General features: G+C 35.6%; 2 protein-coding genes and 1 pseudogene across 2 annotated transcripts; all 3 read left to right on the plus strand.

Annotated features, from left to right (window-relative positions):
- Positions 1-3,607: 3,607 nt before the first annotated feature.
- Positions 3,608-8,614, plus strand: LOC138312767 (uncharacterized; annotated as a pseudogene).
- A 2,358-nt stretch (positions 8,615-10,972) lies between these two features.
- On the plus strand, positions 10,973-12,418 carry LOC138312763 (uncharacterized). Its single transcript, XM_069253525.1, has 3 exons — positions 10,973-11,439; positions 11,668-11,771; positions 12,133-12,418. The coding sequence occupies exons 1-3, from the start codon at positions 11,109-11,111 to the stop codon at positions 12,295-12,297; spliced, it is 600 nt and encodes a 199-aa protein (XP_069109626.1). The 5' UTR covers positions 10,973-11,108; the 3' UTR covers positions 12,298-12,418.
- Positions 12,419-14,654: 2,236 nt separating this feature from the next.
- On the plus strand, positions 14,655-15,987 carry LOC138312766 (uncharacterized). Its single transcript, XM_069253529.1, has 3 exons — positions 14,655-15,121; positions 15,350-15,453; positions 15,814-15,987. Exons 1-3 carry the CDS (start codon positions 14,791-14,793, stop codon positions 15,976-15,978), a joined length of 600 nt encoding a protein of 199 aa, XP_069109630.1. The 5' UTR covers positions 14,655-14,790; the 3' UTR covers positions 15,979-15,987.

The raw sequence follows: 15,987 nt of genomic DNA on the forward strand, positions 1-15,987 counted from the left end.
CTGCTTCTTCCATTTTTAAGTATATATCACCCTCTATATAATTAACTTCGTCTTACAAAAGATGTAGTAGGAATTCGTGTTGATACCACTACTGAACAAGTAGCACTAATGGTCGCGAGTTCGATCACTTATAGTAGCCTTAATTGTTACATGATATATGTATACAGGATTATCGTGAATTTTGATAACAAACTTATCTCCAGTCGTTTGGTTGGTGGTATTCTAGATTATGGATAATAAATCAATTGAAAGAGGACGATAAGATGACAGAAAAGGCAGAAACAGATGATAATGATGGACCAGGCCGCTGAAAGACCTGGATAGGTTAACTATCCTAGCGGTCCTAGCGGCTCTTAGACAAGGTCAAACGTCTCCAACACACTACAAGATGGAGGAAGCGATGAGTGAAAATGACCACGGATCTGGGCATTATTGTAGATGTTACTATTGGCAGATCTGTTTCAGCACTTCGCCATGGGCAAACTTCTCCCACTGACGAAATAATGGCCAGAAATGGACCAAACTCCTTTTTTACAGGTTTAATATACAAATGTATAATCGCTAAAGTGATCAATACAATTTCTAACACGCTAAAACTCTTTCTGCTTTCAGATAACAAAAAATGTTGCCCCAGCCCTCTTGTGGCTACAATTGTGAATGGAGACGGCGGGAAGAAAACACAGATAAAACCTTTTTCAAGCGCTATTTTGACAGAATTTTATGAAGTGAGTACATTTAAACTCAAAAGAATATTTTAGCTCTATCTACAGTAAGTGGTCAAATATCTGTTTTAAATCTCAAGACGGTGTACGCCAAGGTGGAGTCATATCTCTGTTATTTTTAAGTCGGCGTAAGACAGAAGAAATATTAATATTAATTATCCAGCCAATATGGTGTCCGCTTCGCAAACTGTGTTTAACGTCCTATGATAATACAATCTCAGTGTCAGTATATTAATACATTACTATCGGTAATCAAAATTCGAAGTGCTTCATTCTATTTTGTTTACCTAAAGAAATACACTCGAAAAACAGAAATGGGCAGAAAATATCAACTAACTTACCTGAAAAGTGTTTCTCTATTTCAGAAAGAGAAGAATAAGTCTACGAACACAGTACCTAACGACAGCGTCCTAAGTGCGAAAACAAATAATAAATCAACAAAGACTCACAACAGAAGGAATTTGGATTCGTAAACATATTCTCTGCTGCCTTGCTCGCCAGACAGCGACAGTCGAACCTCTAGATCATTGATTGTATAAACAAAACGTTCAGAAATGTATGAACTTGATTACGATCTTTGCTTGAATAATTTGATAACAGACACGTACATGTATAAATGATCGACCACAGTAAGCGATTGGACACATGGAGCATTATAGACTTTATTTTTAAGAAATTCTTAAAGATGATTCACCTTAATAAATTTTTGCTTTAAGTTCCATTGATCATTATTGTCTATTTGTCTATTAGATAATGCAGTGTGTCAGCAAATGAGACGCACTTGTACATGTACATCCACTTAGGTGAATCAAGAACAGAACCTTGGCGTACTCCGATATTTACTGCTATTCACTCTCTTGATTGTTTTCCTTTCTTAGACAACACTCTTTATATCCGAGAAAATAGTGCATAATTAATTACAGTTGCTACAATATATTGGAGCTTGCTCTTAAGACATTTTAGGGGTCTTGATCAAATCTCGGTAAAACCATACTTGCATGCTATGTCATAATAAACTAACCTGATACACCAGCCCGCCCATATTGTTCCGCATAGCAGCTTTATGGGTAGTCCAGTGTACCAGGCTACCGCAATACGAAACTAAAAGTAGATTTCTGGAAATCCCCTTTTGGGCATAAGATTTCATAGAGAGGTGAATGTTTTGGAGCCAGCTGATTGGGTATTCCGGGTTCATCAGTTTCAAATGTTTAATGTGTGAGTTGGGCAATTCCTGTAAATGTTAAATGTGTAAAGATTATTTTTATGCTTCATGCCTGTTAATGACAGGCGGAGATAATCAAGAGTCCAATTTTATGAAATTTATGGTCAATATTTGGTGCGGAATTCAGCACAAGATGACAGTCCTCGCCTCAAACGTTTAGCAAGACGAAACATCTTAAACATTTTCCATTCATAACTACTATTATTAAACGAATCACATACTGTGATTTTGCAACGCGTTGCAAAAGAAATTTACTTTAACATTCCAGCCACAAAATGTATATGTACATTCTTTATATACTGAAAACAAATCACGTCATCTTTAGTAACAATTAGGCCTATAACTACTTATAAGCTGAAAAGTGATTACCACAACAGATTGGTATGTAAACAACACATACAACGCCTGCTCTGTAACACTTTTTATCATTTACATTGTATGTTGATTAAAACAGATAACCATATGCAAAACATGGATAATTAACCGATCGACATATAATGTTGATAAAAAATAATCTTTAAATACATATTGTAATTAATAAAGGTTTGAACAATACAAAACGGACTTGGTTTGGTTCAGACGGTTTATGTCCTACATGTATATATTGGCAGCCAGGGTTATTTAAGGACGGCCTTCCATGATTACAATATTTTGGGAGGCTGCTCCATATTAATGTTGTGTCTCCTTGTGATAGTGGAACTCTTGTTCTGTTTATAGTGTTATCTTACTGAAGTATATGCTGCCCAAGACACCCAACACACACATTTCACCACTTTACACGTATATATTGACGAGCAAACAACAAAAACATTTGTTTACTTCATAAAATAGCTCTATACGAAATCCACAATAGCACATGCGCTTATACGTTGTACATGTATATACTAATCATAGACTTTACGTAATTATTTGCCAGATATCACAAAAGCAAACTAACTGGCAACTGGAAAATGGAAACAACATGTTTCAACACCCACCAAGGCGCACGACCACGTTTTGACAATTCACAATTGGATGACGTCACAAACTCTATAACGTCACAAATGCTTTACATCTCGCGAGATTTTCCATCTATTGTTCTTTGTTCATGGCAACAAACAGACTTGGTCAAACTTCTCTGAGAAAAACGAATTCGGATTTTACATTAATCTTTAATTATCAATTGCTACTCGCATGTTTCATGTTTTGTATGAACTTCAGGTAAGTACTGAATGTGTATCTTATATGTTAATATACTCTGTAAATATCCAAGACGGTATGTTTTAAATCCAACTTGTTTCCTACCACTACCGAGCGCAGGCGCCTTTCATTTAGATGAGTCAGACTTGATAACCTACGCTGCGATTTGAACGACATGAATATAGTCCAGTAAAATTACGGGGCATAACCAAATAATTACAACATATTTCATATGGGGATTCTTAATATTTTCATACTAAGAAAGTCGCCCTGAGCTGGCAAATTAAGAATTTCGAAAAGTCGATGGCTTCAATGTTAGTCCAGTGCGCAATGAGTTATTTTTATTATATTTTCTTATACTTTATTGAGCATTTAAAACTTATCAACTGAAGCTTCAGCAATTTGATCCCTGCTTCTTGGTATAGATCACCCTCTATATAATTAACTTCGTCTTACAAAAGATGTAGTAGGAATTCGTGTTGATACACTACTGACAAGAGCACTAATGGTCGCGAGTTCGATCACTAATAGTAGCCTTAATTGTTACATGACTATGTATACGATTATCGTGAATTTTGATAACAAACTTATTCCAGTCTTTGGTTGTGGTATTCTAGATTATGGATAAAAATCAATTGAAAGAGGACGATAAGATGACAGGAAAGGCCGAAACAGATGAAATGATGGACCAGGCCGCTGAAGACCTGGCTAGGTTAACTATCCAGCGGTCCATAGCCGCTCTTAGACAAGGTCAAACGTCTCCAACACACTACAAGATGGAGGAAGCGATGAGTGAAAAATGACACGGATCTGGGCAATATTGTAGATGTTACTATTGGCAGATCTGTTTCAGCACTTCGCCATGGGCAAACTTCTCCCACTGACGAAATAATGGCCAGAATGATGGACCAATCGGAAGTAGAAATGACAAGCACAAATCAATTTGATAGAGGTACGTGTACTAGTTTTGCTGTACAATTATATATGTTTTAGGGTTAACTTTATTTTATCGTCTTTCGTTTTTAAATTTCGTGCAAAATTATGTTCAGGATTTCGTTCTAAATAGATATGTAGCGCACTTTTTAACAATCACGAAACTCATTTTTACAGGTTAATATACAAATGTATCATCGTAAAGTGATCAATCCAATTTCTAACACGCTAACTCTTTCTGCTTCAGATAACAAAAATGATGGCCAGCCTCTTGTGGCTACGATTGTGAATGAAGACGGCGGGAAAACACAGAAAAACTTTTTCAAGCGCTACTTTGACAGAATTTTAAGAGTGAGTACATTTAACTCAAAAGAATATTTTAGCTCTACTACAGTAAGTGGTCAAATATCTGTTTTAAATCTCAAGACGGTGTACGCCAAGGTGGAGTCATATCTCTGTTATTTTAAGTCGGCGTAAGACAGAAGAAATATTAATATTAATTATCCAGCCAATATGGTGTCCGCTTCGCAAACTGTGTTTAACGTCCTATGATAATACAATCTCAGTGTCAGTATATTAATACATTACTATCGGTAATCAAAATTCGAAGTGCTTCATTCTATTTTGTTTACCTAAAGAAATACACTCGAAAAACAGAAATGGGCAGAAAATATCAACTAACTTACCTGAAAAGTGTTTCTCTCTATTTCAGAAAGAGAAGAATAAGTCTACGAACACAGTACCTAACGACAGCGTCCTAAGTGCGAAAACAAATAATAAATCAACAAAGACTCACAACAGAAGGAATTTGATTCGTAAACATATTCTCTGCTGCCTTGCTCGCCAGACAGCGACAGTCGAACCTCTAGATCATTGATTGTATAAACAAAACGTTCAGAAATGTATGAACTTGATTACGATCTTTGCTTGAATAATTTGATAACAGACACGTACATGTATAAATGATCGACCACAGTAAGCGATTAGACACATGGAGCATTAAGACTTTATTTTTAAGAAATTCTTAAAGATGATTCACCTTAATAAATTTTGCTTTAAGTTCCATTGATCATTATTGTCTATTTGTCTATTAGATAATGCAGTGTGTCAGCAAATGAGACGCACATGCATTTGTACATGTACATCAACTTAGGTGAATCAAGAACAAAACCTTGGCGTACTCCGATATTTACTGCTATTCACTCTCTTGATTGTTTCCTTTCTTAGACAACACTCTTTATATCCGAGAAAATAGTGCATAATTAATTACAGTTGCTAATTACAGTGGAGCTTGCTCTTAAGACATTTTAGGGGTCTTGATCAAATCTCGGTAAAACCATACTTGCATGCTATGTCATAATAAACTAACCTGATACACCAGCCCGCCCATATTGTTCCGCATAGCAGCTTTATGGGTAGTCCAGTGTACCAGGCTACCGCAATACGAAACTAAAAGTAGATTTCTGGAAATCCCCTTTTGGGCATAAGATTTCATAGAGAGGTGAATGTTTTGGAGCCAGCTGATTGGGTATTCCGGGTTCATCAGTTTCAAATGTTTAATGTGTGAGTTGGGCAATTCCTGTAAATGTTAAATGTGTAAAGATTATTTTTATGCTTCATGCCTGTTAATGACAGGCGGAGATAATCAAGAGTCCAATTTTATGAAATTTATGGTCAATATTTGGTGCGGAATTCAGCACAAGATGACAGTCCTCGCCTCAAACGTTTAGCAAGACGAAACATCTTAAACATTTTCCATTCATAACTACTATTATTAAACGAATCACATACTGTGATTTTGCAACGCGTTGCAAAAGAAATTTACTTTAACATTCCAGCCACAAAATGTATATGTACATTCTTTATATACTGAAAACAAATCACGTCATCTTTAGTAACAATTAGGCCTATAACTACTTATAAGCTGAAAAGTGATTACCACAACAGATTGGTATGTAAACAACACATACAACGCCTGCTCTGTAACACTTTTTATCATTTACATTGTATGTTGATTAAAACAGATAACCATATGCAAAACATGGATAATTAACCGATCGACATATAATGTTGATAAAAAATAAACTTTAAATACATATTGTAATTAATAAAGGTTTGAACAATACAAAACGGACTTGGTTTGGTTCAGACGGTTTATGTCCTACATGTATATATTGGCAGCCAGGGTTATTTAAGGACGGCCTTCCATGATTACAATATTTTGGGAGGCTGCTCCATATTAATGTTGTGTCTCCTTGTGATAGTGGAACTCTTGTTCTGTTTATAGTGTTATCTTACTGAAGTATATGCTGCCCAAGACACCCAACACACACATTTCACCACTTTACACGTATATATTGACGAGCAAACAACAAAAACATTTGTTTACTTCATAAAATAGCTCTATACGAAATCCACAATAGCACATGCGCTTATACGTTGTACATGTATATACTAATCATAGACTTTACGTAATTATTTGCCAGATATCACAAAAGCAAACTAACTGGCAACTGGAAAATGGAAACAACATGTTTCAACACCCACCAAGGCGCACGACCACGTTTTGACAATTCACAATTGGATGACGTCACAAACTCTATAACGTCACAAATGCTTTACATCTCGCGAGATTTTCCATCTATTGTTCTTTGTTCATGGCAACAAACAGACTTGGTCAAACTTCTCTGAGAAAAACGAATTCGGATTTTACATTAATCTTTAATTATCAATTGCTACTCGCATGTTTCATGTTTTGTATGAACTTCAGGTAAGTACTGAATGTGTATCTTATATGTTAATATACTCTGTAAATATCCAAGACGGTATGTTTTAAATCCAACTTGTTTCCTACCACTACCGAGCGCAGGCGCCTTTCATTTAGATGAGTCAGACTTGATAACCTATGCTGCGATTTGAACGACATGAATATAGTCCAGTAAAATTACGGGGCATAACCAAATAATTACAACATATTTCATATGGGGATTCTTAATATTTTCATACTAAGAAAGTCGCCCTGAGCTGGCAAATTAAGAATTTCGAAAAGTCGATGGCTTCAATGTTAGTCCAGTGCGCAATGAGTTATTTTTATTATATTTTCTTATACTTTATTGAGCATTTAAAACTTATCAACTGAAGCTTCAGCAATTTGATCCCTGCTTCTTGGTATAGATCACCCTCTATATAATTAACTTCGTCTTACAAAAGATGTAGTAGGAATTCGTGTTGATACACTACTGACAAGAGCACTAATGGTCGCGAGTTCGATCACTAATAGTAGCCTTAATTGTTACATGACTATGTATACGATTATCGTGAATTTTGATAACAAACTTATTCCAGTCTTTGGTTGTGGTATTCTAGATTATGGATAAAAATCAATTGAAAGAGGACGATAAGATGACAGGAAAGGCCGAAACAGATGAAATGATGGACCAGGCCGCTGAAGACCTGGCTAGGTTAACTATCCAGCGGTCCATAGCCGCTCTTAGACAAGGTCAAACGTCTCCAACACACTACAAGATGGAGGAAGCGATGAGTGAAAATGACACGGATCTGGGCAATATTGTAGATGTTACTATTGGCAGATCTGTTTCAGCACTTCGCCATGGGCAAACTTCTCCCACTGACGAAATAATGGCCAGAATGATGGACCAATCGGAAGTAGAAATGACAAGCACAAATCAATTTGATAGAGGTACGTGTACTAGTTTTGCTGTACAATTATATATGTTTTAGGGTTAACTTTATTTTATCGTCTTTCGTTTTTAAATTTCGTGCAAAATTATGTTCAGGATTTCGTTCTAAATAGATATGTAGCGCACTTTTTAACAATCACGAAACTCATTTTTACAGGTTAATATACAAATGTATCATCGTAAAGTGATCAATCCAATTTCTAACACGCTAACTCTTTCTGCTTCAGATAACAAAAATGATGGCCAGCCTCTTGTGGCTACGATTGTGAATGAAGACGGCGGGAAAACACAGAAAAACTTTTTTCAAGCGCTACTTTGACAGAATTTTAAGAGTGATTACATTTAACTCAAAAGAATATTTTAGCTCTACTACAGTAAGTGGTCAAATATCTGTTTTAAATCTCAAGACGGTGTACGCCAAGGTGGAGTCATATCTCTGTTATTTTTAAGTCGGCGTAAGACAGAAGAAATATTAATATTAATTATCCAGCCAATATGGTGTCCGCTTCGCAAACTGTGTTTAACGTCCTATGATAATACAATCTCAGTGTCAGTATATTAATACATTACTATCGGTAATCAAAATTCGAAGTGCTTCATTCTATTTTGTTTACCTAAAGAAATACACTCGAAAAACAGAAATGGGCAGAAAATATCAACTAACTTACCTGAAAAGTGTTTCTCTATTTCAGAAAGAGAAGAATAAGTCTACGAACACAGTACCTAACGACAGCGTCCTAAGTGCGAAAACAAATAATAAATCAACAAAGACTCACAACAGAAGGAATTTGATTCGTAAACATATTCTCTGCTGCCTTGCTCGCCAGACAGCGACAGTCGAACCTCTAGATCATTGATTGTATAAACAAAACGTTCAGAAATGTATGAACTTGATTACGATCTTTGCTTGAATAATTTGATAACAGACACGTACATGTATAAATGATCGACCACAGTAAGCGATTAGACACATGGAGCATTAAGACTTTATTTTTAAGAAATTCTTAAAGATGATTCACCTTAATAAATTTTGCTTTAAGTTTCATTGATCATTATTGTCTATTTGTCTATTAGATAATGCAGTGTGTCAGCAAATGAGACGCACATGCATTTGTACATGTACATCAACTTAGGTGAATCAAGAACAAAACCTTGGCGTACTCCGATATTTACTGCTATTCACTCTCTTGATTGTTTCCTTTCTTAGACAACACTCTTTATATCCGAGAAAATAGTGCATAATTAATTACAGTTGCTACAATATATTGGAGCTTGCTCTTAAGACATTTTAGGGGTCTTGATCAAATCTCGGTAAAACCATACTTGCATGCTATGTCATAATAAACTAACCTGATACACCAGCCCGCCCATATTGTTCCGCATAGCAGCTTTATGGGTAGTCCAGTGTACCAGGCTACCGCAATACGAAACTAAAAGTAGATTTCTGGAAATCCCCTTTTGGGCATAAGATTTCATAGAGAGGTGAATGTTTTGGAGCCAGCTGATTGGGTATTCCGGGTTCATCAGTTTCAAATGTTTAATGTGTGAGTTGGGCAATTCCTGTAAATGTTAAATGTGTAAAGATTATTTTTATGCTTCATGCCTGTTAATGACAGGCGGAGATAATCAAGAGTCCAATTTTATGAAATTTATGGTCAATATTTGGTGCGGAATTCAGCACAAGATGACAGTCCTCGCCTCAAACGTTTAGCAAGACGAAACATCTTAAACATTTTCCATTCATAACTACTATTATTAAACGAATCACATACTGTGATTTTGCAACGCGTTGCAAAAGAAATTTACTTTAACATTCCAGCCACAAAATGTATATGTACATTCTTTATATACTGAAAACAAATCACGTCATCTTTAGTAACAATTAGGCCTATAACTACTTATAAGCTGAAAAGTGATTACCACAACAGATTGGTATGTAAACAACACATACAACGCCTGCTCTGTAACACTTTTTATCATTTACATTGTATGTTGATTAAAACAGATAACCATATGCAAAACATGGATAATTAACCGATCGACATATAATGTTGATAAAAAATAAACTTTAAATACATATTGTAATTAATAAAGGTTTGAACAATACAAAACGGACTTGGTTTGGTTCAGACGGTTTATGTCCTACATGTATATATTGGCAGCCAGGGTTATTTAAGGACGGCCTTCCATGATTACAATATTTTGGGAGGCTGCTCCATATTAATGTTGTGTCTCCTTGTGATAGTGGAACTCTTGTTCTGTTTATAGTGTTATCTTACTGAAGTATATGCTGCCCAAGACACCCAACACACACATTTCACCACTTTACACGTATATATTGACGAGCAAACAACAAAAACATTTGTTTACTTCATAAAATAGCTCTATACGAAATCCACAATAGCACATGCGCTTATACGTTGTACATGTATATACTAATCATAGACTTTACGTAATTATTTGCCAGATATCACAAAAGCAAACTAACTGGCAACTGGAAAATGGAAACAACATGTTTCAACACCCACCAAGGCGCACGACCACGTTTTGACAATTCACAATTGGATGACGTCACAAACTCTATAACGTCACAAATGCTTTACATCTCGCGAGATTTTCCATCTATTGTTCTTTGTTCATGGCAACAAACAGACTTGGTCAAACTTCTCTGAGAAAAACGAATTCGGATTTTACATTAATCTTTAATTATCAATTGCTACTCGCATGTTTCATGTTTTGTATGAACTTCAGGTAAGTACTGAATGTGTATCTTATATGTTAATATACTCTGTAAATATCCAAGACGGTATGTTTTAAATCCAACTTGTTTCCTACCACTACCGAGCGCAGGCGCCTTTCATTTAGATGAGTCAGACTTGATAACCTATGCTGCGATTTGAACGACATGAATATAGTCCAGTAAAATTACGGGGCATAACCAAATAATTACAACATATTTCATATGGGGATTCTTAAATTTTCATACTAAGAAAGTCGCCCTGAGCTGGCAAATTAAGAATTTCGAAAAGTCGATGGCTTCAATGTTAGTCCAGTGCGCAATGAGTTATTTTTATTATATTTTCTTATACTTTATTGAGCATCTTAAAAACTTATCAACTGAAGCTTCAGCAATTTGATCCCTGCTTCTTGGTATAGATCACCCTCTATATAATTAACTTCGTCTTACAAAAGATGTAGTAGGAATTCGTGTTGATACACTACTGACAAGAGCACTAATGGTCGCGAGTTCGATCACTAATAGTAGCCTTAATTGTTACATGACTATGTATACGATTATCGTGAATTTTGATAACAAACTTATTCCAGTCTTTGGTTGTGGTATTCTAGATTATGGATAAAAATCAATTGAAAGAGGACGATAAGATGACAGGAAAGGCCGAAACAGATGAAATGATGGACCAGGCCGCTGAAGACCTGGCTAGGTTAACTATCCAGCGGTCCATAGCCGCTCTTAGACAAGGTCAAACGTCTCCAACACACTACAAGATGGAGGAAGCGATGAGTGAAAATGACACGGATCTGGGCAATATTGTAGATGTTACTATTGGCAGATCTGTTTCAGCACTTCGCCATGGGCAAACTTCTCCCACTGACGAAATAATGGCCAGAATGATGGACCAATCGGAAGTAGAAATGACAAGCACAAATCAATTTGATAGAGGTACGTGTACTAGTTTTGCTGTACAATTATATATGTTTTAGGGTTAACTTTATTTTATCGTCTTTCGTTTTTAAATTTCGTGCAAAATTATGTTCAGGATTTCGTTCTAAATAGATATGTAGCGCACTTTTTAACAATCACGAAACTCATTTTTACAGGTTAATATACAAATGTATCATCGTAAAGTGATCAATCCAATTTCTAACACGCTAACTCTTTCTGCTTCAGATAACAAAAATGATGGCCAGCCTCTTGTGGCTACGATTGTGAATGAAGACGGCGGGAAAACACAGAAAAACTTTTTCAAGCGCTACTTTGACAGAATTTTAAGAGTGAGTACATTTAACTCAAAAGAATATTTTAGCTCTACTACAGTAAGTGGTCAAATATCTGTTTTAAATCTCAAGACGGTGTACGCCAAGGTGGAGTCATATCTCTGTTATTTTTAAGTCGGCGTAAGACAGAAGAAATATTAATATTAATTATCCAGCCAATATGGTGTCCGCTTCGCAAACTGTGTTTAACGTCATATGATAAAACAATCTCAGTGTCAGTATATTAATACATTACTATCGGTAATCAAAATTCGAAGTGCTTCATTCTATTTTGTTTACCTAAAGAAATACACTCGAAAAACAGAAATGGGCAGAAAATATCAACTAACTTACCTGAAAAGTGTTTTCTCTATTTCAGAAAGAGAAGAATAAGTCTACGAACACAGTACCTAACGACAGCGTCCTAAGTGCGAAAACAAATAATAAATCAACAAAGACTCACAACAGAAGGAATTTGATTCGTAAACATATTCTCTGCTGCCTTGCTCGCCAGACAGCGACAGTCGAACCTCTAGATCATTGATTGTATAAACAAAACGTTCAGAAATGTATGAACTTGATTACGATCTTTGCTTGAATAATTTGATAACAGACACGTACATGTATAAATGATCGACCACAGTAAGCGATTAGACACATGGAGCATTAAGACTTTATTTTTAAGAAATTCTTAAAGATGATTCACCTTAATAAATTTTGCTTTAAGTTTCATTGATCATTATTGTCTATTTGTCTATTAGATAATGCAGTGTGTCAGCAAATGAGACGCACATGCATTTGTACATGTACATCAACTTAGGTGAATCAAGAACAAAACCTTGGCGTACTCCGATATTTACTGCTATTCACTCTCTTGATTGTTTCCTTTCTTAGACAACACTCTTTATATCCGAGAAAATAGTGCATAATTAATTACAGTTGCTACAATATATTGGAGCTTGCTCTTAAGACATTTTAGGGGTCTTGATCAAATCTCGGTAAAACCATACTTGCATGCTATGTCATAATAAACTAACCTGATACACCAGCCCGCCCATATTGTTCCGCATAGCAGCTTTATGGGTAGTCCAGTGTACCAGGCTACCGCAATACGAAACTAAAAGTAGATTTCTGGAAATCCCCTTTTGGGCATAAGATTTCATAGAGAGGTGAATGTTTTGGAGCCAGCTGATTGGGTATTCCGGGTTCATCAGTTTCAAATGTTTAATGTGTGAGTTGGGCAATTCCTGTAAATGTTAAATGTGTAAAGATTATTTTTATGCTTCATGCCTGTTAATGACAGGCGGAGATAATCAAGAGTCCAATTTTATGAAATTTATGGTCAATATTTGGTGCGGAATTCAGCACAAGATGACAGTCCTCGCCTCAAACGTTTAACAAGACGAAACATCTTAAACATTTTCCATTCATAACTACTATTATTAAACGAATCACATACTGTGATTTTGCAACGCGTTGCAAAAGAAATTTACTTTAACATTCCAGCCACAAAATGTATATGTACATTCTTTATATACTGAAAACAAATCACGTCATCTTTAGTAACAATTAGGCCTATAACTACTTATAAGCTGAAAAGTGATTACCACAACAGATTGGTATGTAAACAACACATACAACGCCTGCTCTGTAACACTTTTTATCATTTACATTGTATGTTGATTAAAACAGATAACCATATGCAAAACATGGATAATTAACCGATCGACATATAATGTTGATAAAAAATAAACTTTAAATACATATTGTAATTAATAAAGGTTTGAACAATACAAAACGGACTTGGTTTGGTTCAGACGGTTTATGTCCTACATGTATATATTGGCAGCCAGGGTTATTTAAGGACGGCCTTCCATGATTACAATATTTTGGGAGGCTGCTCCATATTAATGTTGTGTCTCCTTGTGATAGTGGAACTCTTGTTCTGTTTATAGTGTTATCTTACTGAAGTATATGCTGCCCAAGACACCCAACACACACATTTCACCACTTTACACGTATATATTGACGAGCAAACAACAAAAACATTTGTTTACTTCATAAAATAGCTCTATACGAAATCCACAATAGCACATGCGCTTATACGTTGTACATGTATATACTAATCATAGACTTTACGTAATTATTTGCCAGATATCACAAAAGCAAACTAACTGGCAACTGGAAAATGGAAACAACATGTTTCAACACCCACCAAGGCGCACGACCACGTTTTGACAATTCACAATTGGATGACGTCACAAACTCTATAACGTCACAAATGCTTTACATCTCGCGAGATTTTCCATCTATTGTTCTTTGTTCATGGCAACAAACAGACTTGGTCAAACTTCTCTGAGAAAAACGAATTCGGATTTTACATTAATCTTTAATTATCAATTGCTACTCGCATGTTTCATGTTTTGTATGAACTTCAGGTAAGTACTGAATGTGTATCTTATATGTTAATATACTCTGTAAATATCCAAGACGGTATGTTTTAAATCCAACTTGTTTCCTACCACTACCGAGCGCAGGCGCCTTTCATTTAGATGAGTCAGACTTGATAACCTATGCTGCGATTTGAACGACATGAATATAGTCCAGTAAAATTACGGGGCATAACCAAATAATTACAACATATTTCATATGGGGATTCTTAATATTTTCATACTAAGAAAGTCGCCCTGAGCTGGCAAATTAAGAATTTCGAAAAGTCGATGGCTTCAATGTTAGTCCAGTGCGCAATGAGTTATTTTTATTATATTTTCTTATACTTTATTGAGCATTTAAAACTTATCAACTGAAGCTTCAGCAATTTGATCCCTGCTTCTTGGTATAGATCACCCTCTATATAATTAACTTCGTCTTACAAAAGATGTAGTAGGAATTCGTGTTGATACACTACTGACAAGAGCACTAATGGTCGCGAGTTCGATCACTAATAGTAGCCTTAATTGTTACATGACTATGTATACGATTATCGTGAATTTTGATAACAAACTTATTCCAGTCTTTGGTTGTGGTATTCTAGATTATGGATAAAAATCAATTGAAAGAGGACGATAAGATGACAGGAAAGGCCGAAACAGATGAAATGATGGACCAGGCCGCTGAAGACCTGGCTAGGTTAACTATCCAGCGGTCCATAGCCGCTCTTAGACAAGGTCAAACGTCTCCAACACACTACAAGATGGAGGAAGCGATGAGTGAAAATGACACGGATCTGGGCAATATTGTAGATTTTACTATTGGCAGATCTGTTTCAGCACTTCGCCATGGGCAAACTTCTCCCACTGACGAAATAATGGCCAGAATGATGGACCAATCGGAAGTAGAAATGACAAGCACAAATCAATTTGATAGAGGTACGTGTACTAGTTTTGCTGTACAATTATATATGTTTTAGGGTTAACTTTATTTTATCGTCTTTCGTTTTTAAATTTCGTGCAAAATTATGTTCAGGATTTCGTTCTAAATAGATATGTAGCGCACTTTTTAACAATCACGAAACTCATTTTTACAGGTTAATATACAAATGTATCATCGTAAAGTGATCAATCCAATTTCTAACACGCTAACTCTTTCTGCTTCAGATAACAAAAATGATGGCCAGCCTCTTGTGGCTACGATTGTGAATGAAGACGGCGGGAAAACACAGAAAAACTTTTTCAAGCGCTACTTTGACAGAATTTTAAGAGTGAGTACATTTAACTCAAAAGAATATTTTAGCTCTACTACAGTAAGTGGTCAAATATCTGTTTTAAATCTCAATACGGTGTACGCCAAGGTGGAGTCATATCTCTGTTATTTTTAAGTCGGCGTAAGACAGAAGAAATATTAATATTAATTATCCAGCCAATATGGTGTCCGCTTCGCAAACTGTGTTTAACGTCCTATGATAAAACAATCTCAGTGTCAGTATATTAATACATTACTATCGGTAATCAAAATTCGAAGTGCTTCATTCTATTTTGTTTACCTAAAGAAATACACTCGAAAAACAGAAATGGGCAGAAAATATCAACTAACTTACCTGAAAAGTGTTTCTCTATTTCAGAAAGAGAAGAATAAGTCTACGAACACAGTACCTAACGACAGCGTCCTAAGTGCGAAAACAAATAATAAATCAACAAAGACTCACAACAGAAGGAATTTGATTCGTAAACATATTCTCTGCTGCCTTGCTCGCCAGACAGCGACAGTCGAACCTCTAGATCATTGATTGTATAAA

Source organism: Argopecten irradians, unplaced genomic scaffold (assembly GCF_041381155.1).
Source record: "Argopecten irradians isolate NY unplaced genomic scaffold, Ai_NY scaffold_0462, whole genome shotgun sequence".
Taxonomy (NCBI): domain Eukaryota; kingdom Metazoa; phylum Mollusca; class Bivalvia; order Pectinida; family Pectinidae; genus Argopecten; species Argopecten irradians.